Here is a 22788-nt window from a genome sequence, read left to right as displayed (position 1 = left end):
GCCATGGTATTTTTAAAAAAAAACTAAAAACTAAATCCACGCGCGAATGAAGTCGCGAGCATCAGATAGTATGACATTAGATTTCAAACACATACTGTTTGCCGTTTTTAACCCCCGACCCAAAAAGAGGGGTGTTATAAGTTTGACGTGTGTATCTGTGTATCTGTGTATCTGTGTGTCTGTGTATCTGTGTATCTGTGTATCTGTCTGTGGCATCGTAGCGCCTAAACGAATGAACCGATTTTAATTTAGTTTTTTTTGTTTGAAAGGTGGCTTGATCGAGAGTGTTCTTAGCTATAATCCAAAAAAAATGGTGCAGCCGTTTAAGAGTTATCAGCTCTTTTCTAGTTTTCTTGTAGAAAAGAAGGTTACATAACCGTTAGGTTCATAATATTATATCAATTGACAAATGTCAAGCTGTCAAGATGGACGTTGCCTTGATACATAATTATTTATTTGAAAATGATGTTTTGGAAAACTCTGATACTTTGGATCGTAGGCGCGGAATAGTCCAAGAAAATCGGTTCAGCCGTTTGAAAGTTATCAGGTCTTTTCGGTCTTTTCTAGTTACTGTAACTTCACTTGTCGGGGGTGTTATAAATTTTTAATTTACACTTGTGTTTTCTTTTATGCATGCTATCGCCATTATATCTAACCTAGGAGTATTATTATGTACGTTAATTGGCTGTAGATATCTTATATAGTTCTTAGTATTGATTAATAGCGTAATGTATCATTAAATAGCAATTATTATAGTAGCGTAGGATGTTAATTACGTGCTTCTGCTACACTTAGGACTTAGGAGAATTTTTAACGCATACCTAACACTGTTCACTTAACTTTTACAAATCGCGACTTATTGCATTATTCTATATATTATTTTCGTTATTATAAGTACCTAAGTAACACATGTTGTGAGAAAACCATTCTTTTAATCCTAGTTAGCAAAAATAAATATAAAGTCAGCTTCAAGTTCATACTAGATTCCAGATAATATTACTTACGTCTTGTGGCTACGAGTGATTATAGGCCCATGTGGGCCCGGTGGAAAACCTGTTCGTATCTAGGAAACCAGTCTGTCCAGAGGAAGTCTTGTACATATCCGTCCATAGTCACACTGCTCTGTTTATTGCTCTAAGTCTGAAGACAAAATTTTATGTCCATATTGCATACTTTCGTTTTTTTCACCTATTTTACGTACTAAGTATAATCTAACTCTAGACTCCTAGATTATAATAGATATCTCTGCCATCAGCTTTTTAAATTCAAGGATATGGGATGGGTGCTGATGAATCAGTCAATGAGTGAGTCGGAACTTTTATCTTTATACGTTTAAAATACTTATAAGTATAATATATAATCTAATACTTTTAAGCTCTTAGATCTATAGATCTGAGCCTAAGAGTATTAGCTATACAAACAAAAACAATAAAATGGTATAGGTAGGTAAGTACGTTGTACAATAAAAATAGTTATTCAGTGTGTAACTAATTCGTAACGTAATTTACATAATGACAAGATATTATCTTTATCACGTTTCTCAACCAGCTGTTATGGCAGAGATAAGTAACTATAGTACGTACACTCGAACAGTGTACAAATACTAACAAAAGGGGTCACAACCGCAAACACAACTGTTACGCGCCAATGCGAACTTGTTTTCATTGCTGGTTATTTGCGTTTACAGAATTTCACTGACTTCTCTGTGTGTAAACCTATACTGAATGCAAATTCACGGCTATGGTGCCGTGAAATCAAAGAAAAAAAGGTAATTACTAGATGATGCCCGCGACTTCGTCCGCGTGGATTTAGGTTTTTCGAAATCCCGTGGGAACTCTTTGATTTTCCGCGATAAAAATTAGCCTATGTACTAATCCTGGATATTATCTATCTCCATTCCAAATTTCAACCAAATCCGTTCAGTAGTTTTTGCGTGAAAGAGTAACAAACACACACACATACATACACACAAACTTTCGCCTTTATAATATTAGTGTCATGTAGGAACATTAATTGACGCCTGCCTGAAGCCTCGATGTATTATTACAAGATATGTCGTGAACTGCGGTAAAGTCAAGACGGAGCATAATTAGTGACACAAGCTGTTCTAAGTGATCTAATACATAAAATAAGTACTTAATTTTTTTTTTCATACATATCAAAAATTGTGAAACTAGCAGGAATCGAACCTGCGTCGTCTGGTTCGCGCCCGACGCTCTAACCACTAAGCTACGGCATCGCTTATTGCCAGACGGTGATATATATGTTCACGTAGCGACACTTTGCAGCTATCGAAACTATTCGACTATTGTAGGTAAAAACACTATCATAAAAATCATAAAAAAATGAAATAAATGTTGAGTTATATTTTATTCCATCCGTCATGCTAACTCTTTTGTTAGATGTAGAGTTGGCTCTTCGTAGTCCAATAACAAAAAGCCCATGACCACAACACACATCTGTTACTTGCGGACTTGTTTTATTTTATATTGCACATGTGTTGTGGATACGACCCTTTCCTTCGAACTAATAAGTATAAGTTCGTAGTAGGTTCTGCTATGTACAAGAATATTTTATGGGGTAAATTGCTACTATGTACCTATGTAGCCAAGACATCGGCCTTCTATTCGGGAGGTCAGGAGTTCGATCCCTGGTACGCACTACGCACCTCTAACTTTACGAATATCACAATGGTGAAGGAAAATATCGTGAGAAACCTGCGTGCCTGAGAGTTCTCCATAATGTTCTCAACCGTGTGTGAAGGCTGCCAATTCACAGCGTGGCAGACTATGGCCGAGACCGTTGTCATTCTGAGAGGAGACCCGTGCTCAGTAGTGGGTCGGTGACGGGTTGATCGTGATGACTATGTATGTATCCATTTTAGACCAACTTATGAGCATGTTTTATTCTATGAGTAAAGTAGTATTGTAGCAGCCGTGCAGCGTATGGATAACTGATAAATGAAATGCCGCTACAATTATTACGTTGTATTACATGAACAATTATTATTTACAATGTATGCCTTGGTTATAATTAAAACTGTGGTAGGAAAACGAGGGCCGGAGCTTGATGCTAGACCGAGGTGTTGCGGTCTTGATGATCTGAAGTGAATTCGTTGAATCCGCTGCCCGGGGTTCGTCCAGGCCAGTAAGATATTTTGAATCGTTCCGAATTCAAATTGTGTTCTCTAAGTGACAGCTGCAAAGTGTGTTGCTTTCTTCGCAGCTGCAGGTCTTAAAAGAGGCTGCATGCCTCTACAGTATGTTTTTCTACAAAATATTGTATCTAAAGCCCTTAATTAGTAACATAAACCTAGTAGCTCCAGTCCCAATCAATTAGTTACTAGAGCTTGACGAATTCGTCAAGAAATCAAAGAACCAATAAAGTTACGTAATTTTTGATTGAGATGTTAAAAAGTTATACGCTTTTTCGTTTATCAATTCGTAACGTTCTTATTGTTGAGATGATTGGGTATCGATATATTTTTCCATTATATGCTGATGCCCGCGATTTCGTAAAGGTAGGTGTTTCAAAAATCTAAAAAAAAGTAGCCTATGTGCTAATCCAGGGTATAACGGCCCATTCCAAACGGCCCAATCCGTCTCGTAGTTTTTGCGTGAAGCAGTAACAAACATACAAACAAACTTTCGCCTTTATAATGTTAGTGTGATAAAACTATTTTTATATTTAATTTTTAAAAAATAGTTTGTATATTATCAATTAAGTATCATAACTGGATTGGATAGTTTAAAAGTTCGTGCTGCGTATAGCGAACCGATTCTAATTACCTTCTCTGCGAAAGCTCGAAGGGAACTTTCGAAACTATACTTATTGCTTTTGTTTTTACCACATCTGGCCTCGACGTTATATCTAATCTATACTTGTTTAACGGAGATTATTATAATATAACTTATATTTAAATCTATTACCGTTAAATCTGTTAGCATTCAAGTATTTTGCACTTTTTTTTTAAAGTTTGTCTTTTTAAATTTCAATTTAATATAGTATTGATTACTGACTGGCAAGTGGCAACTGACTAGTTTATTCTGAGCCGTTATATTGATGAGATTTAAATAGGTTGTTAACGTTAACGAAGTCAAAGCAAGTCATTAATTCGTGACGTAAAAAGGGCATGAAAGTATACCTATAAATATTCGCATCATTTACGAACTGTTCAACAGAAACATAAAGCGTTTAATGCCTTATAAAAATTCATAGGACGGCGCCAGGGGTAGCGAAGGGATCGTGTAGCATTTATCATTCCATTCCACGGGCGGGTAAAGAACGCTGATAATTCCGTTGAATAATTTGCGGGAATTGCGTGTGAAAATATCTCCCCGCTGCCACAATATGTAGTTTATTTTTGTCGTTATCCACATTTGGTGCCCGAGGAGTGTAAGCGGGAACACGAGATGATTGTGTATAAAATGCTCCAGCAGTTTGGAAAATAAATCACATACCTACAATATTATTGACCATTGCTCTTAAGGAGAGATAAATCATGGAGATCATAATTTAGGAGTTTTCTAGATTTTCGAATGTACCTATATGAAATGTAATGATTTAAATCCTTGCCTAATGTAAGGTAGGCAAAGGTAAAAAATTCATAAAAGTAGAAAATTTTAGCTATCTACCTGCTTATGTGAATTTTATTGTGACAAATTTTAATGTAGGTATCTATATTTTTTGCCATAGCGTTAAATAGAACAAAAACATTCCCAAGTAAAAAGTTCACGCGTAAAAAGCGTTAACGTGTGAACATATTATACATTTGTTCTATTTGGACGCTTTTTTAACGGACGTTAAAAAAGCTCCTATGTAAATGAGGCGTTACAGGGCCTCACGTGTGATGCCGTACCTGTACTTATTACATGTGAAATGCAAATTAGAGAATATGAATATCAATATGAATAAAACCTCAGCTAAGTTACTTAGCTATAATGTATCATAACTTCAATAGGCGTCGAACTCTACAATGATGAATTTAGCGAGTTGAAAGACCAGACATAGTTGCACGAACCAAACCTGCGTTGCCTTGAACGCTCGTTTGTCACGTCATACTGTCTGCATAATAAGTTAAATAACCAATCATAGCAAAATAATCGTTTAAATATTACATTACCCGTGAGTCAGAGAGATATATTATGTGAGTTGGAATGGAAGAGCTAATATAAATTAGTGCGAACGAACCTGCAACGCCCGCATTACCTTGAATTACCCTCGTGCACTGGTCACGACATCCTCTCACTATTAAATAACCAACGATCAAAGTGTTGTACCTACCTAATGTATACCGTCACTTACTACAGTACATGCTAGCCTAGTAGCCTTTTTCTCTATTATATATAAATAAATTATAGAAAATATAATATAGGTATTAGCTACTTAGGTAGGTACTAAACGTAACCAAGAATAAATATAAATTAAGTAATTAGGCAAATACAAACCTTTTATGGATCAAATTATGTAAATACATATCACAGATGAGGAAATAACCTCACATATATACAGTTTAAGAGGGCTCTCTCCGTCACTCGTTTCATACAATCGTAGTTCCAATTTCATTTGAATATTAAGCAACCAAAGTCCATGAAATTTTGCAGACATATTCTAGAAACGAATATCTATGTCTGTGGTTTTCCAGATTTCTGTTAAAATATTCGGTTTCAAAGTTACGCGGTCTTAAAAAATTTCATACAAATCTTTGAGCCCCTGTAATTTTAAAACTACATATTTTTAGAAAAATCTAAAACACCACAGACACAGATATTAGTTTCTAGAATATGTCTGCAAAATTTCATGGACTTTGATTGCTTAATATTCAAATGAAATTGGAACTACGATTGTATGAAACGAGTGACGGAGAGAGCCCTGTTAAGTAATAAAATTTGAATTTGCAGAAAGTGCTAAATGGTCCCGATTTCAGTCAAGTAAAATCTGAGTTAGGCAGATAAACGAATCCGCTGTGTATGAAGTTGTCCTAAATCAAGCCGCCATTAGTACTAATCAGGGTAGGCAATTTCCTAATTTAATTTAATTTAATCACCTTAACTTTATAAAGCCTACCAAGTGAAATTAATCTAAAGTATCACATTTTTAACCCCCGACCCAAAAAGAGGGGTGTTATAAGTTTGACGTGTGTATCTGTGTATCTGTGTGTCTGTGTATCTGTGTATCTGTGTATCTGTCTGTGGCATCGTAGCGCCTAAACGAATGAACCGATTTTAATTTAGTTTTTTTTGTTTGATAGGTGGCTTGATCGAGAGTGTTCTTAGCTATAATCTAAAAAAGTTGGTTCAGCAGTTTAAGAGTTATCAGCTCTTTTCTAGTTTTCTTGTAGAAAAGAAGGTTAGATAACCGTTAGGTTCATAATATTATGTCAATAGACAAATGTCAAGCTGTCAAGATGGACGTTGCCTAAATACATAATTATTTATTTGAAAATGATGTTTTGGAAAACTCAAATACTATTTGGATCGTCGGGGGTGTTATAAATTTTTAATTTACACTTGTATATATAGAAATGCGATTTATTTATAACCACGACCGAAGAAAGTAAGATGGAAGCCTTATATGTAACTTGGCAAAAAAGGCATCCGCACCCACACTTATCCTTGAATCACCACTACCTTTCACTGCTTTCACTATTAAATTCCTATGCATAAAGGATCTTGTATAGCTTATAGATACTCAGCAAAAGGTTAAATGCTATACTGACTTCCGTGTTACCCCGCTTTTATCATTTAGACTTGCTTCGTCCGCATATACTAGACAATTATAGACATTTGTGTAGTGCAAACCCCTATTTTACCCCCTTAAGGGTTGAATTTTCAAAAATCCTTTATTAGTCGATGTCTACATCATAATAGCTATCTGCATGCCGAAATTTCAGCCCGATCCGTCCAGAAACTTGAGCGGTGCGTTGATAGATCAGTCATTCATTAGTCATCTTTTTCTTATTTAGATTTTAGCATAAAGGATTTTTAAGCATAAAGCAGTAATGAGCAGCTTCATGGAAAACACGTGCTGTCTTAGACTGAGTCAGCATTTTAGATGCTTTAAGTTTACTGAAGTGCCAAAAAAGTGTGATAGAAAAAGTTCGTTACTTTATTTAAAACGTAAAGTGAGCAAGTTTAAAGACCTAGAGGCGTTGTTGCACAAATAAACCTTGCTGCCTTGAATCTCGCCGCGTTAGTCACGCTACCGCGCCGCCAGCTTGTAATTTTAACTAGCTGATCCACCCGGCTTAGCCCGTTTAGTGATTTCATCGCTACCCATATTATTGGTGCCTTCAAAAGAATAGGCACCGTCTGGGCAGGCGCGCTCTACCTTAGGCTAGATCATCTCCTGTTTAGTGTGATTGTAGTCAAGGCTAGCCTATTTAGTCATTTAAAAAAGTAAGTGTGTTTGCTTGTTGGTTTGTCCTTCAATCAAGTCGCAACAGGACATCGTATCGACGTGATTTTTTGCATGGGTATGGTTAAAGAACAGGACAGTGAAACAGGCTACTTTTTGTTGCGGAAAATCAAAGAGTTCTCACGAGATTTTTAAAACCCCTAATCCACGCGCATGAAGGCGCTGGCATCATCTATGTAAGTAATAAAATCATAAATATCTAGATGTTAGTTTACAATTAAGTTATTCAAAATTATACTGATGTCCTTGGTACACTCAGGTCGTTTTGCATTTGATGCCAAAACAAAAACTTTAATATACCTCACCGTAATTTCGCGTAGAATTAAAACCTCCTTTGCGGTGTTCAAAGAAACGTGAAATAAAGCACCGGATGTCGTGATACAAGCGAGATCAGAATAATTGTGTGCATGACGAAACGGTTTACACAAAGAACCAGGAGCAAGTTTGGTAAAGATTATAAATACCAATCTATTTTTATTTAAGTTTTTATCAATAAAAAGATGGCTGACTGATTTATAAACGTACAGCTTTAACCTGGCCTGGAAACTTGAGATTTTTCATTTGAGATCTACGCTAAGAAAGGATTTTTATAAACACCCGAATAAAACCGGAGAGGGCAGGGAAATCACTAAGTCAAAAATTTGTAATTTGAACTAGTGTGTTGTGGAATTTGGAAGCTGTAGGCAGTAGCAGACATAATGTCATGTAATTTCTTTAAGTTTGATAAATAATAATAAAAACATAACCTTTATTCTATATTTAACTTAAATCACAATGGCACACCATTATTAATTCATTACCTAGATTCTAAAAACACAACAATGCAATGTAGGTTAGCAAACGGTTACTTTTCTAGAGTAATATTTCCATAACACTCCTAAAAGAGACCACATATTTAAAACTAGAATGGTAATATTTTAAAACGCGTTTGAAAAGTAATTAACAAATTAGTAAATTGTTTCCCAGTATTTTTCACGGTCTACGTGTATGTAAGTAAAATGCAAATAAGCTCGTATAGTGGATCTTTGAATAAAATCACAAAGTTTGGATTTTACCTCTCCAAACACATAATATTACTGTGGTTATTTTTATTGTTTTGCTATTCATTATTCATTAAGGTTTATGATTAAGTATAATTCATGCTTATGCCCTCTTTCCTTGATCGGCCTCGGACATTTGATTGGCTAGGTACTATTGCTGCATAATCTTATCGCTCCGTGATAAAGTGAAACTGTGCGCATTACTTGTTCCACCGTGAATCAATAATACAAGCATAACTTGCCACCCTATTTAAACTGTGCGTTAACGTAGATTATTTTAATATTTATTGTGTTTATATTATTATGTTATTTACTCGTAAGTGCAAATAACGCCTGGGCAAATATTCCAACAAGTAATTTTATAGATCCTATTCTGGAAAAGCTTGTGATGTCGAAATGTCCGTGTATTAGTGGTAGTAAAGTGTCAAATGAAATTGTTGAAGATTAATCAGAAGTTAAAGTGAAACGAATGGCAGTAGCGATGCGACGACTCGACAGCGCAAAGGGCTAAATGCCGTAACGGGGCATGTTTCCGCCATCAACATGACCAGCATGTCTCGGACCCTATCACCGGACACTTCGGCCACCTGCGATGAGCAGGGCAGGCGCCGCTCCGTATTTTATGTCCCATTGTTCGAAAGCTTTGACAATTATTTACCGTTGACACCTGAAGAAAAAGATGCTATCATATGTGGACTGAACATAGACGAAGTACCCGCAAAAAATAAACGAAATCTTTCATCAGAATTTGGCGGAGTCATACCACGCAATGATGCTTTTTTGAATGGCAGTGAAAGCGATATAACTGAAAGACGATATCGACGTCCTTTATCGTCGAGAATGAGTTCCAACGAAGCGCTGTCGAGAAGAGACCGATGCGATCTCACGAGCCCGAGACTCGTTGCCGAGAGTAGTCTTATAAGGCATTCGAAGCCGAGATTACGAAGCACAACGTCTTGTGAGCCACGATACGATAGAATATATTCCCCATTAGGTGCATCGTCGAATAAACTAAACAGCTCTACATCAAGTATTACTGCGCGATTGCCATCTAAACATCCTATACGCAATTCTAACTTATCCCTTATACCCGATGCGCCGAAACTAATATCACCCGCTAAGGAAAAATCTAAAACCTTGCCCCAAAATATCAATACTCCATCGCCAATAAGAGGGAGTAGTAGTTCATCATCTATTTTTAAAACTCCCAAAATAACCGTAACTCCTGACAGTCCGAATAAGAGCCCTGGGAAAATGTCAGGACTAAATTTTATTCGGCGATCACGGAGTACAAAATTGTCAAGAAGTAATTCTTTGCTTCGGAGTATTACTGCCAGGCATATTGAAGAAGGGCTGGACGATACTGTTGCTGTGGTGACGGATTTATCCGAAGATTATGATAAGTTTGTTGATGACAATGGAGGTGAAAAAGAAGTTATCGGTGCTCTTATAAAGAAAAATGAAGAGCAGGTTGCAAATAGTCCTCTCAGCTTACGAAGGGCTTACCTCGATGTTGATGATGACGTCGCTGTACATTCTGGTAAGATCTTAAATTAATTATTATCCATCATTAAATATTAAATAATAGCTATCAAACTTTATGGTAATTTGTAAAAGTAAATTATTTGAAGTAAATGCAATTCGCAATGTTGTCCCATTAGTCTTTCATCATTATGTAAGCAAAAGAGCTCGTTAACCTTCATTGCGTAAGCGAAATATCAGTTTACTCTCTTCCTGATGTTGCTCGTTAAATACGCATCAATGTATATGTTGGATCTTTTTAATTTACCATATTTTTCAATAGTTTTCATTGTTTAATGATACATTAACTTATAACATTATTGGTAGATTTCAACAATTGTCATATGAGAGGATCCATTATCCAGATTTTCCTTTTGTTTAAGTAGGTAGGTAGTAGTAGATTTATTAGATATTAGATAATTCATAACAACGACTACAACTTTTACCATTAGGCACGGGTAGAATTCAACAATGTGTAAGAAAGGGTCCATTATCCAAATTTCCTCTTTGTATAAGTAGTGCTAAAGTGTCAAGAAAGCTTTTCATGCAATGTCGCAATTCACAAACTAACAAGAACTGTTAGCCTCTTCCCGACGACACATGTTATCTAACGAGATGACTTGCCGCTTTAGATCTTCATTGTTATCCAACAATTCATAATGCTACACTAATTGTTCAGCTGAGAGCTGAACAACTGAAGCCTTTATAACAATCGTTATGTCATGCCCAGGGTATACCATTAAGAAAAGTGGAAGTCATTGCAAAGACTGCAGACTTCAAATTACGATTTAGGCTTATGAATAACTAGAGGATGCCCGCGACTTCGTCCGCGTGGATTTAGGTTTTTAAAGATCCCGTGGGAACTGTTTAATTTTTCCGGGATAAAAAGTTGCCTATGTCAATCACAGGGACGCAAGCTACCTCTGTACCAAATTTCATACAAATCGGTTAAGCGGGTGGGTTTTTGGGAATTCCGTGGGAGTTCTTTGATTTTCCGGGATAAAAAGTAGCCTATGTCTATCCCCGGGATATAATACCCTGTACCAAATTTCGTCAGAATCGGTTAAACTGTTGGGCCGTGAAAAAGTAACAGACAGACAGACACACTTTCGCATTTATAATATTACTACTAAATTAGTAATTAACTATGGATGAAAGTCATTATAAAATTAAGTAAATTACATTAAATTCACAGCAATCGTCGTCGTCGTTTTCAACAGATAAACGTCCACTGCTGGACATAGGTGGACCGCGGCGTGTGAAAGGTCTTATAAGAGTATAGGGACTTTCAAACACTGTCTTGCCCAGCCTGCTTCGTATATACGACTCGTTGATGTTGTTCATCCACCTAGTTGGAGGTCTATCAACGCTGCTACACTTTCCGGTGCATGGTCACCATTCTAGCAGCTTGGGACCCCATTGTCTATTGGTTCTTCACACTATACATACATTCCGCCCATTGCCACTTTAGCTTCGCAACCCGTTGAGCTCTGTTACTTTACTCAGCAATACAAGGATAACAAAAGAAACAGTGCAGTGCTTTGAAAAGCGTATGTAGAATATTGAGGTAACGAAGGACGTTTTATCGATTCGTGAAATGCAGACGTTCACCGTTAAATCGTTAGTATTCAGTACGCATAGACGTTCCAATATTTTACTTTCAAAGCCAGAAAATGTGTTGTATTTTGCACCAAATCGACTCTCGTACATAACACTTTTAAGCTCTTTATTTAACTTGTATGTAGTAGTATAAAAATGTAGTATGTACTTAATTTTCGACTTTATCACCAGATATTTATTTTATTCTAGTGAAATACAATTACATTAGTATAACTTAATAACGCATATTATATCTATAAAAAGAATTTTTTTAATATAATGTTTTACAATAAAAACACGACGACAATATCAGCTAATTGGGAACTTTTCTTATCTCTTCCACATTATAGTACTTCCTTGTGTTATCTGGCTCTTATCAGAAAAGTCGTGATTGCACTTACTACACAATTTTGTCGTTCTGTTAAAAAAAATAAACGTAAACGTTATCAGATTAATTTTATTATTTATTATTTTTAATTAAGTAACTGTGTTTTATCCAAGGACTTTTTTATTTTCTACACGTTTTGTACATCAAGAAGTGGAAAAATATTGGCTACATTGACCGCTTCTACATAGTTAGCAAAGTTTTGTATGCGCTACAACGATCATAAATTAATATTCAAGGCTAGTTTTATTATAACTTTGCCATCAATAATAAATTACGGCTCTAAACTTTCAGTCACATGATCTCCATTTTCTAAAGAATAGTATCACATTACAAGATCTTTTATTGTTTGGCTTGGCATATGCCCAATCGCTTTTCTCTTTTAGAATATTAAGTAGATACTTGATAGTTTTGATACAATAATAAATCCATACATAGAACTTAATATTATAAATGCGAAAGTGTACCTAAGTACATATATGTTTGTCTATCTGTTACCTTTCCACGACCCATTCGTTCAACCGATTTTGAAGTTTGTCACTGACATAGCTTACATTCCGGAGGTCCGTCTCCGGAATAGGCTACTTTTTATTCTGGAAAATCGTTTCCAACGATACATTTAAATATTACTCTATGCACACTTCGAAATGTTTGTGAATAGTTCTATGGTCATTTTCAGTTTCTTAGAATAAGATACGGAATATAGCAGTTGGAACCGTTCCTTTGAACGGCTGAAAGTTCCTGGAGTCTTACTAGAGTTCCGCGTTGTGCAGCGAACTGCAATAACGATGCAGTGAGTCACGGGTGCCAAGCTAAGCTATGTGGAAGTTTATTGGTTTCAGGTCGTTCACCCTAAGGGGTGCAGCCAAGCGTTTTAATCAGGCGAAAAAGAATACAAATGGTAAAATATATTTTAGCAAGGTTCGTCTTAAAAGTCCGCATCTATTTTAGAATGTTTATCAGAATGTCGCAAAATTTATAAGTCACTAGCTGAGGCCAGCGACTTCGTCCACGTTTATTTAGGTTGTAAAAAAAACCGTGGGAGCTCAATAACACAGACATATTTTTAGCGTTATTCGTAACGATTCATTACTATCACAAATCATTACAATAGCTAAATCACAATTGCACCAGAGCAGAGGTTCCAATTAGTTACTTTATATTAGCAACTTTGTTTCACAACACTCGGAGCTAGTTACTTTTGTAACTATTACATTTTGTAAATACAAAAATGTAACTTTAACCGCCTGTCATGCAACTGGGCCATAAACTGGGCGATACTGAATGAGTATGCTCACAATTCATATCGCTTTCAAGCGTCCCAAGCTTTTTCCAACTTTGTTTACGTAATATATACCTACTAAGTATAATATAATAAATGTGAAAGTGTGTCTGTCTTCTTATCACCTTACGTTACCTTTTAACAGCCCATCCGATTTTGATCAAATTTGGTACAAGAGATAGCTCATATTCTGAAGAAGAAGATATTATATTGCCTCAGGAGTTAAAATAACGGTTTGAAATTTGCGTAGTCCACGCGGACGAAGTCGCGGGCATAAGATAGTTTTATATAACTTCTGAGATGTCTTACTGATACTGATATTTGTTTTAAAGCATGCAATATAATTTTGCGAGTTTTAATAGTCTTTTTAAAACTCGATGCATTGTTAGAGTAGACTGTAAACATTTATAAACAGGGCGCAGCTATAACTCCAAACGTTACAATACATCATATAAACTAAGCAATAACGGTAATAGGTTCTGAAGAACATCTGTTCCTTTCACACGGAATATCGACACCGGGGATACACGCTGCTTTACAATATCGACTAAAATCTACATAGGTAGGTACCACGTCTAACGATGCGTCCACGTGGGAGAGAACTCGGTTAGATTTAACAGATATGCAGTAAATATAATACATACATATAAGTATGCGCTTTCAAATACTTTATTCACATTATGTACCTACCTATTTGTAGTTCCAGTATATGTAATCCATATAATAACAAGTGTAAATTAAAAATTTATAACACCCCCGACAAGTGAAGGTTACAGTAACTAGAAAAGAGCTGATAACTTTCAAACGGCTGAACCGATTTTCTTGGATTATAGCTAAGAACACTCTCGATCAAGCCACCTTTCAAACAAAAAAACTAAATTAAAATCGGTTCATTAGTTTAGGCGCTACGGTGCCACAGACAGATACACAGATACACACATCAAACTTATAACACCCCTCTTTTTGGGTCGGGGGTTAAAAATACAGTTATTGGTGATATTTTGTTCTGTACCATCACTATTAGCCAACAGTCAAAAACTACTGAATTGATTTGAACTATATTTATATCCACGCGGACGAGGTCGCGGGTGTAATCTAGTACCTCAATAAGGAGAAGAACTACTTTCCAAATAATAATAATTTAGTAGGTATTCGAGTACCTACTATTTTGTACACGTAGTATTAATATGGGAGCGCATGCGCAGCGGTCACGGGCGTCGTGCGCAACGTCCGCCGGAAACCACGCTGCACTAGTACGTGTATATCGCTGTGCTGGCTGTTACAAACCAAAACAACATTCTGATGACAATGCTGTTGTAACTTTGTAATTCAAATTCAAATTCAATTCAAATTCAAAATGTTTTTATTCAATTAGACTTTTACAAGTTCTTTCGAATCGTCAAAAGCATCTACCACTGGTTCGGAATGCCTTTCCTACCGAGAAGAACCAGCAAGAAACTCGGCGGTTGCTCTTTTCAAAGATTTGATATACAATATTATGCCATGTATAAAAGCAATTGAAGTCCTGCGCATTGCTGGAGCGAATCGAAGTTCAAATCCACGCTTTTTTATCATTTACATAATCTTCGATAGTATAATATGCTTTTCTCAAGAGCATATTTTTAATAGATTTTTTGAACCTGTGTAAAGGCAAGTCCAAAATTGACTGAGGAATTTTGTTATAGAAGATTATACCCATTCCCACAAATGACTTTTGGACCTTCCTGAGACGGAGTGTAGGAGTCGCAAGCCTGTTACGGTGTCTAGTCAGCCTGTTGTGTAGATCGCCAACCTTCTTGTAACTAAGAATATTTTGTCTTACAAAAATTATGTTGTTGTAAATATATTGAGAGGCTACGGTAAGGATACCTATTTCCTTAAATTTTTCTCGAAGTGAATCGCGTGGTTTTAAGTTATAAATTGCGCGTATTGCCCTTTTTTGTAATACAAAAATTCTCCCAATATCTGCCGCTCTACCCCATATTAAGATTCCATAAGACATAATACTATGAAAATAAGCAAAATATACTATCTTTGCGGTCTCCACGTCAGTTAATTGTCGAATCTTTCTAACCGCGTAAGCAGCAGAGCTTAGTTTGCCAGCAAGAGTTGATATATGGGTGCCCCATTGCAGCTTCGCATCTAAGGTTATCCCCAAAAATGTAGTAGTCTCTTCTATTTTCAAAATATCATTATTTATCATTAAATTAATGTTACTTGTGTTCTTGGTATTGGGCAGTGCGAATTCAATACACTTAGTTTTTTTTGCATTTAAAAGTAGATTATTTACAGTAAACCAGTGAGTTACCTGAGATATGGCACCATTTATATCGTCAAAATTGTCCTTATTTCTATCGACTTTAAAAATCAAAGACGTATCGTCAGCAAATAGTACGATATCGCAAATATTTTGGACTACATATGGTAAATCGTTTATGTATACTAAGAACATGAAAGGACCTAGAATAGAGCCTTGAGGAACACCCATTAGTGAGGCTGATCCGGATGACTTCACATCATTCACACATACTGTTTGAATACGATCACTAAGATAGGACGCAATGAGACCAAGCGCAGTGTCTTTGATTCCATAGTGGCTCAATTTAACTAAAAGAGTCTCGTGCTCAACGCAATCAAATGCCTTGGATAAATCACAGAAAATACCAATGGCATTCTGTGACCCCTCCCACGCATTGAATATATGCTTTAACAGCATTGCGGCCGCGTCGGTTGTTGATCGACCTTTAGTGAAGCCATACTGTTCAGAATGGAGTAGCTTATTTAAATTGAAATGCTGAAGCAGTTGGTTGAGCATGATTTTCTCAAATATCTTGCTCAGTGTTGGCAAAATTGAAATTGGCCTGTAATTGTTTGGGTCACTTTTGCTACCCGATTTAAAAAGAGGTATCAATTTACTACATTTCATGAGATCTGGAAAAGCGCCTGTATCCACAGACTCATTAAAAATTAAGGCTAGATATGGCGCAATAATATCAATAATATTGTTAATTATTTTTACTGATATTCCCCACAGATCTCCGGTTTTTTTGCTTTGTAAAGATTTGAACACTTTAACAATGTCATATGGAGTAACGTATTCAAACCTAAACAACACACCGCATTCAGTGACATTGGCCCTGAGAAGATCATAGGCTTCTGTTGGTGAAGAGCTAAGGGAACTAGTAGTGATGACTGGAATGTTCTGGAAAAAATTCTCAAATGTATTTGCAATTTCAATATTGGAGTCAATAATACGGTTATTAATTTTTAGCTCCAATTTATTGTTATGCACTTTTTGTTTCCCAGTTTCATCCGTGATGATATCCCAAGCTGCTTTAATTTTATTATCAGAATTAATAATTTTTTGCTTTATGCAGAGTGACTTTGCTTGTATGCAAACCTTTTTGAATAATTTTGAATAATTTTTTACATATTCAACAAATGTGGGAGTGTAGTTATATTGTTTTTCTGCATACAAGTCGAACAACTTATTTCTACTTTTATAGATGCCAACAGTAGCCCAGTCACTAAATTTAAGATTTTTAAACAGTTTTTTTTCTACAATTTTAAAGGTAGAATTAAATTGAGAGTTTATGAGATCAAAAAAAGCATTATAGTGTTCATCCGGACCACCCTGAGTAAAGTCAAGTTTAGGTAAAGCAGTTAAAACCTTTAGTTTGAACTGCTTTACCTTTTTAGTGGTTACTGGCCTATACTTTATTAACTTTGTTATGTCTTGATTATCACTGGGAACAGATATCATTTGTCCACAGTGATCGGATCTTAGATTCGTCATGATCGATTTTGCGACAATCTTACAGTCACAGAAAATGTTATCTATACAAGTGGCTGAATTTGCAGTTATCCGTGTTGGTTCATTGAAAATTTTCTGTAAATTAAAGCTTTTAAATAAATTGAGTAATCTGTCAGTAAAAGAAGTGTGAAGCAAAATATCAATATTGAAGTCTCCACAAACTAATATCTTTTTTGATGACCTACATATCCGCCTCAAGGCCTCTTCCATAACGTCCTCAAACAGAACAAAGTCACCTGAGGGGGGTCGGTACACGCAGACGACAATATAGCGCTCCAGCTCAACACAGGACAGCTCAATAGTGCGTTCCAATGAAAGATTAACAATGTCTTTCCGTTCTTTATAATTGATATTGTTGCGGGTTAATATTAAAGACCCTCCGCGTATAGCTTTCTTTCTAGAGAACGCACTTGACAATTGATAATGTTTTAAATTTACTATTAATTGATAACTATTGAGCCAATGCTCAGTGAGGCATAAGATGTCAATATCAAATTTTTTAATAAATAGTTCTATCTCATGTTCCTTGCCAGATAAGCCCTGAATATTTTGGTGTACAAGATTGATTTTACATAGCTTATCTGTTGTCGCACTACTTAGTTTAAAATCTTATTACTGTTTACAGTAGTGTCCATGCAACTATTTGTATCCAAACTATTATAATAGTTTGTATCCAACGTAAAAAAACTGGAATTAGTAGTATTACTAATTAGGTCTATATTATTAGTACAACATGTACCGTTTTCAAAAGAACTCAAGCTAAAAATAGCTGTGTCTTGTATATTACAAGCTACCAAGGTAGCTATTTGTTTCTTATAACTAAGGGGCAAGTACATTGTATCCTTTGTCAGTGAAAATTTTTTTATAAAATTATTCGTGTCTATTATGTGAATATAATCCCTATGGCCAAAACTTAAATTATTAATAAGCATGTTGAGTTTATAGACATACCTATTTTGTGCTGGGGTTAAAGTGCAAGAGTATGAGAATGTGAGAGAGATTAGGCTACTAAAGCATCAAAAGTAACGCTAAATGTCTTTATTAAAAAAAATACCGAGCAAACGAGAAGGCGGGTCCACCTTAAGTGATATATTGTTATTACAGTGCAATATTTTATTAATTGTATTTGTACACGCATCTCGCAAAACCTTTGAAATAATCCGTTTAAATAATGAAATTAAAGTTTAGTAGAAATCTAAAGTAGGTGGGTTTTTAAGAACAAAACTAGCCGATGCCCGCGACTTCGCCCGCGTGGATTTAGGTTTTTCGAAATCCCATGGGAACTCTTTGATTTTCCGGGATAAAAAGTAGCTTATGTGCTAATCCAGGATATTATCTATCTCCATTCCAAATTTCATCCAAATCCGTCTAGTAGTTTTTGCATGAAGGAGTAACAAACACACACACACACATATACCTACACACAAACTTTCGCCTTTATAATATTAGTGTGATAGTGTGAAGTATGATATTGCTACATGCCACTTTGAGGCGGACGAAACTGAGGTTTTTACATAGAAATTCCTTTTGTCAATCAATTAATTACCTAACCTATACCATATACCTACGTATAGCATATACTTACCTACCTGGGCACCTGGCATGCATTGCAAAGTCTCTTTGTGTGAACGATTTGCAAGCCATCTTTTATTCGTTAATGATACTTTGTCAGAAACCTTCTAAATCCCAACAACGACTCTACGAAGTAAATTGCATTCGGATGAATGGTTCAGGAATATCCATTCATCCGAATGCAATCCATTATTGTAGTGTTAAGTAATTAGAGACATATTAGAACCACTCATATTATGTAGAGTCAAAATATCATTGGTAGAGCCCAAGGGCAAAGCTAATACTATTATTTTAAAACTGACATGTTGTACTTACGTAAGATAAATTATGATATAACGTATCCTGCCTTAGCTATATAATTAACTCTTATTACTTGCTTATTATTTAGTGGTATACAAGCCTAATATTAATATAAGCAATATACCTACCGGCTACCAGTGACCGCGTGATTGTAATAATCATGGCCATTAATAATGAGGCTACAATAAATCAGTCTCGATTCGATATTCCTAGGAGTAAATATGAGATTGTTCCTACATTCGCTGCCACTTCTGTGTTGTGGTAATTATAAGTTATTTATTCACTATACCCCTATTATTTGTGTTAGTACAAAGGTCAAGTAAATATTTATCTAAACATATTTATTGTGTAATTGTGATAGCTTTCTTCGACTTTGAAATTATATTTTAAACTAGCAAGTGTTCGCGACTTTACACGTGGTATATTATATACTATTTTTGTATCTACTTATATGAAGTAACTACTTATAAAAATATCCTCAACTCATAAGAACTGACTTTATTCCATCGCTATACAATGCATGATAAACTTTAACTTTAATTCTAAACTACTAACTTCTTGAAAACATATTAATAAATTCCAATCTTTCTGCTTCGAATCAATATCAACCGCTTTTCTCGCCACCATTTTCCCCATCGCCCTAATGTCTTTTCTTTTTTTTCTCTCTAGGCAAAGGTTAAATCGCTAACACTATGTACAGACGGGTACCACGATAACAATTTATTTTTGATAGAGATTTGTCGATTAGGACCCCTACTTCTTGGGGCAAAATTGATGAGTATGATTATCTACCTTTCGTCTACCTTGTTATTAAGAGTAGTTATATTGTTTTGTGGTTTTGTGACTATATGAGTCTTGCGTTGCATTTTCAATTTTTTACAACCAATGTACACACACATACACACACTACACACACACACACACACATCCAAAGTCCACTCACACTCATACATACATCACAGTATTTATTACACGTGTAAATAACAGTAGACTTTATATCTAGCGTCAGAAATATAGATTGATTTATAAATGCTTTCTATCACTGTAATACTGATTGATGTAATTTATGCGTTTACTTGGATAGAGAAATGCTTTGCTTTTGCCTATATAGATATTTCATAGGTATTTAATATACATACTAGTAATTGACTCGGCAGTTAATAGCAATTACTGCATTTTAGCAATTTTGATTATTGTTAAGTAATGTTAGAAAACGTAAGCATCTTGTAGAGTTCAGACTGTAATAAAAGTAGGTTAGGCACAAAATGTGATAAAATGTTTTGACTCCAAAATGTTCCCAAAGCCGTGTGAAGTCTGCCAATCTGTACTTGACCAGCTGATACATTATGGCCAAACCATTCTCATTCTGAGAGGAGACCCGTTCCCACTAGTGAATGGGTTGATCATGATGATGATTTAACTCTCCGCAGATACTATGACATTTTTGTTCATATGTGTTTATTTAGTATCTTAGTAAGAATTGCTATGTAAGGTACGTAAAATATCCTGATGCTAACAGTTCCTTTCCTTGTTTGCAGACACATCCTACGAGAAGGCATGTCGGCGCGGTTCTGCCCCCAGTACGCCGGTGCCGGGCGCGCAGGCGCAGCACAGCCCGTCGCGCCTCGCCTCCTTCTTCTTCTCCAAGAGGTCCTTCCGAAGCAACCCGCTCAAGCGGACCAAGTCCGCCACCAAGCTGGAGAGGGAGCGAGCTGCGGCGGCGGTGCCGACTCACCCGGCTTCGCATGCTTTACGAACCTCAAGGTATATACTCGTATTTCCTGATGGTATTTTTGAGTGGCTCCGGTACGAATATGAAACAAACTCAAATTACGAACTGAAATCATTAAGAGTTATTTTTGCCTCTCCTGAAAAGTATTAATTGTTCCCTGGAGGCCTAAAATTTAAAACGTACCGTATATTTCTTGACTTTATCTCTTAAAATTTAAAACGCCACTCATGGAAGGATATACGACGGCCGCGGCGGCACGGTTTAGAAACTTCAATTTGCAATCATAATAGATCACCAATAATAGACCATAGATAAATAATAATTCCACTTAATAGTAATAGAACATCACTAAGAAAAGACTGAAGTGGAAACTACACACTGAGCGAAGCCAGGATCAGTTAGTTATCGAATTTTTTGACTCAAGTAGAGATTTTACTTCTACGCACCGCACTACCGTCATCCCATCATGACCGTGATTTTACTAAACGATCGTCTCTAAAAGGAAAATGTAGGTATATTTAGCAAAACACGACCATAAAATTAATGTTTTTTTCACAAAAAATTCAGTTTATCAATCCAACTGACCAACGTGATAACAAGGGGAGCATCTGCCATAAAAACAAAATATTATACCACCATAGGGCTGTAACAAAGACATTATGGACATTTAAGTAATGACAATGAGAATGGTTAGTGTCGTGCTGCCACTACGTTGAGGTGTTGTAATTTCATTAGGAGTGTCGCCGCTCCCTTTACTGAGGTGCTTTCATTATTTGCTCAACGTCGACTATAAACACGAAACTTCTACGTACAAATTAATTAGATATAGGTACTCAGTTCAAAGGCATAGGTATTTCACTTTATTGCAGGGCTATATAACTCTATAGTGTATTAATTTTATAGTCTGAGGCATTTAGGCTATATTTAAACACTCAGTAATTACAGCTTTCCCAAAGGTTTCCTCACGTTTTCCTAGCACGCTCGCCAGTAAGAGTAAGATTAAACTAAGAGTAAAGACAAACTTGATTCTCATTTGAACATACCTTAACCAATCGAAGTCAATGTTTTGCAGACACATTCTAGAAATAAATGTCTGTGTCTATGATGGTGTTCAAAGTTTAGTAAAGATGTGTATGTAAATCTTTGAGACTGTGTTACTTTAAAACTACACATTTTTAGAGAAATCTGGAAAACCATCTTGAACCATCTTGATTTAGCAATGGAAGGGCGGGTGGTGCATATACGAGTAGCATACTGCATGTTGCACCATACAGATTTGTCTGTTTCAGCCGATTATAGCCAATTAAGCTTTTGGTTCCTTGTATATCATAGACTTCCCCAAAGTAACGCCTGCTTCTATACAACAACCAAAGAAATCACGAATATTACGAAAAACCTAATAGTATTTTCTTTTTATACAAGTTCAAAGTTTTCATATAACGTATTGAAAATTCCTATTACAATGCAAAGGATTATTTAAATGATAAGAAAGCTTGGGAATGTGTTGCCAAATAGCTTTGATAGTTCTAATAAGTTTAAGTGTTTTTTTAAAGTGGTATAGAGTTCGTTGTAGGCTCTTTTTGGGCGCGTTTGGAACCGTCGTAGCTTTAGTTTTAAGTTTACGGAATTAATTATCACTACTACAACACTATATTAAGATTCTACAACTGACCAGAAAAAGAGTACAATTATAGTGCCCGATTTGAATAAATGATTTGAATTTGTTTTTTTTTTTTGAAACGGCACGGCTAAGTTGTTACGAGTCGTAGGTACTTATATCGAGGCATGTAGTTATCGATAAAGAATCGATTGTTTAGTGTTTTACTCACGACATAACGGAGACTGTATATATGCGTTTAGAGTAGGTATAAGATTACGTATATGTTCTCGTGTGTTTGTGTGTATCTCTGTTACAATTTCTCTCAACAATTCCACTGAATCGGACGTGATGATCGTATCGCCTCAGAACAGGTTCTTAGTCATACCTATTTTATTGTAATATAGGTGTTGCAGTAGATATGTTGCTCTATTTAATGGCTAGGTTGATTTTATTCAAATACTTCTAGACCGATTTGATGCAGTTTTATTTAATTACCTCATACCTAAGTATCATCTGTAGATCAAAAA

At 35.8% G+C, this 22788-nt stretch overlaps 1 protein-coding gene across 18 annotated transcripts in view; it reads left to right on the top strand.

Moving 5' to 3' along the window:
- Positions 1–22788, top strand: part of LOC123864117 (ras GTPase-activating protein raskol) — a 214596-nt gene that overhangs the window by 171555 nt on the left and 20253 nt on the right. For 14 of the 18 annotated variants that reach the window (XM_045904345.1, XM_045904340.1, XM_045904339.1 and 11 more), the window contains one exon: positions 20468–20693. In XM_045904345.1, coding sequence (XP_045760301.1) covers positions 20468–20693 — 226 coding nt within the window. Of the gene's footprint in view, positions 1–8777; positions 9997–19129; positions 19191–20467; positions 20694–22788 lie in introns of those variants that run through there. The other 4 variants (XM_045904344.1, XM_045904341.1, XM_045904343.1 and 1 more) reach the window with 4 other exon arrangements.

This window comes from Maniola jurtina, chromosome 4 (assembly GCF_905333055.1).
Source record: "Maniola jurtina chromosome 4, ilManJurt1.1, whole genome shotgun sequence".
Taxonomy (NCBI): Eukaryota; Metazoa; Arthropoda; class Insecta; order Lepidoptera; family Nymphalidae; genus Maniola; species Maniola jurtina.
The sequence above is the reverse complement of the archived record's forward strand: the minus strand, read 5'-3'. Positions and strand labels throughout refer to the sequence as shown.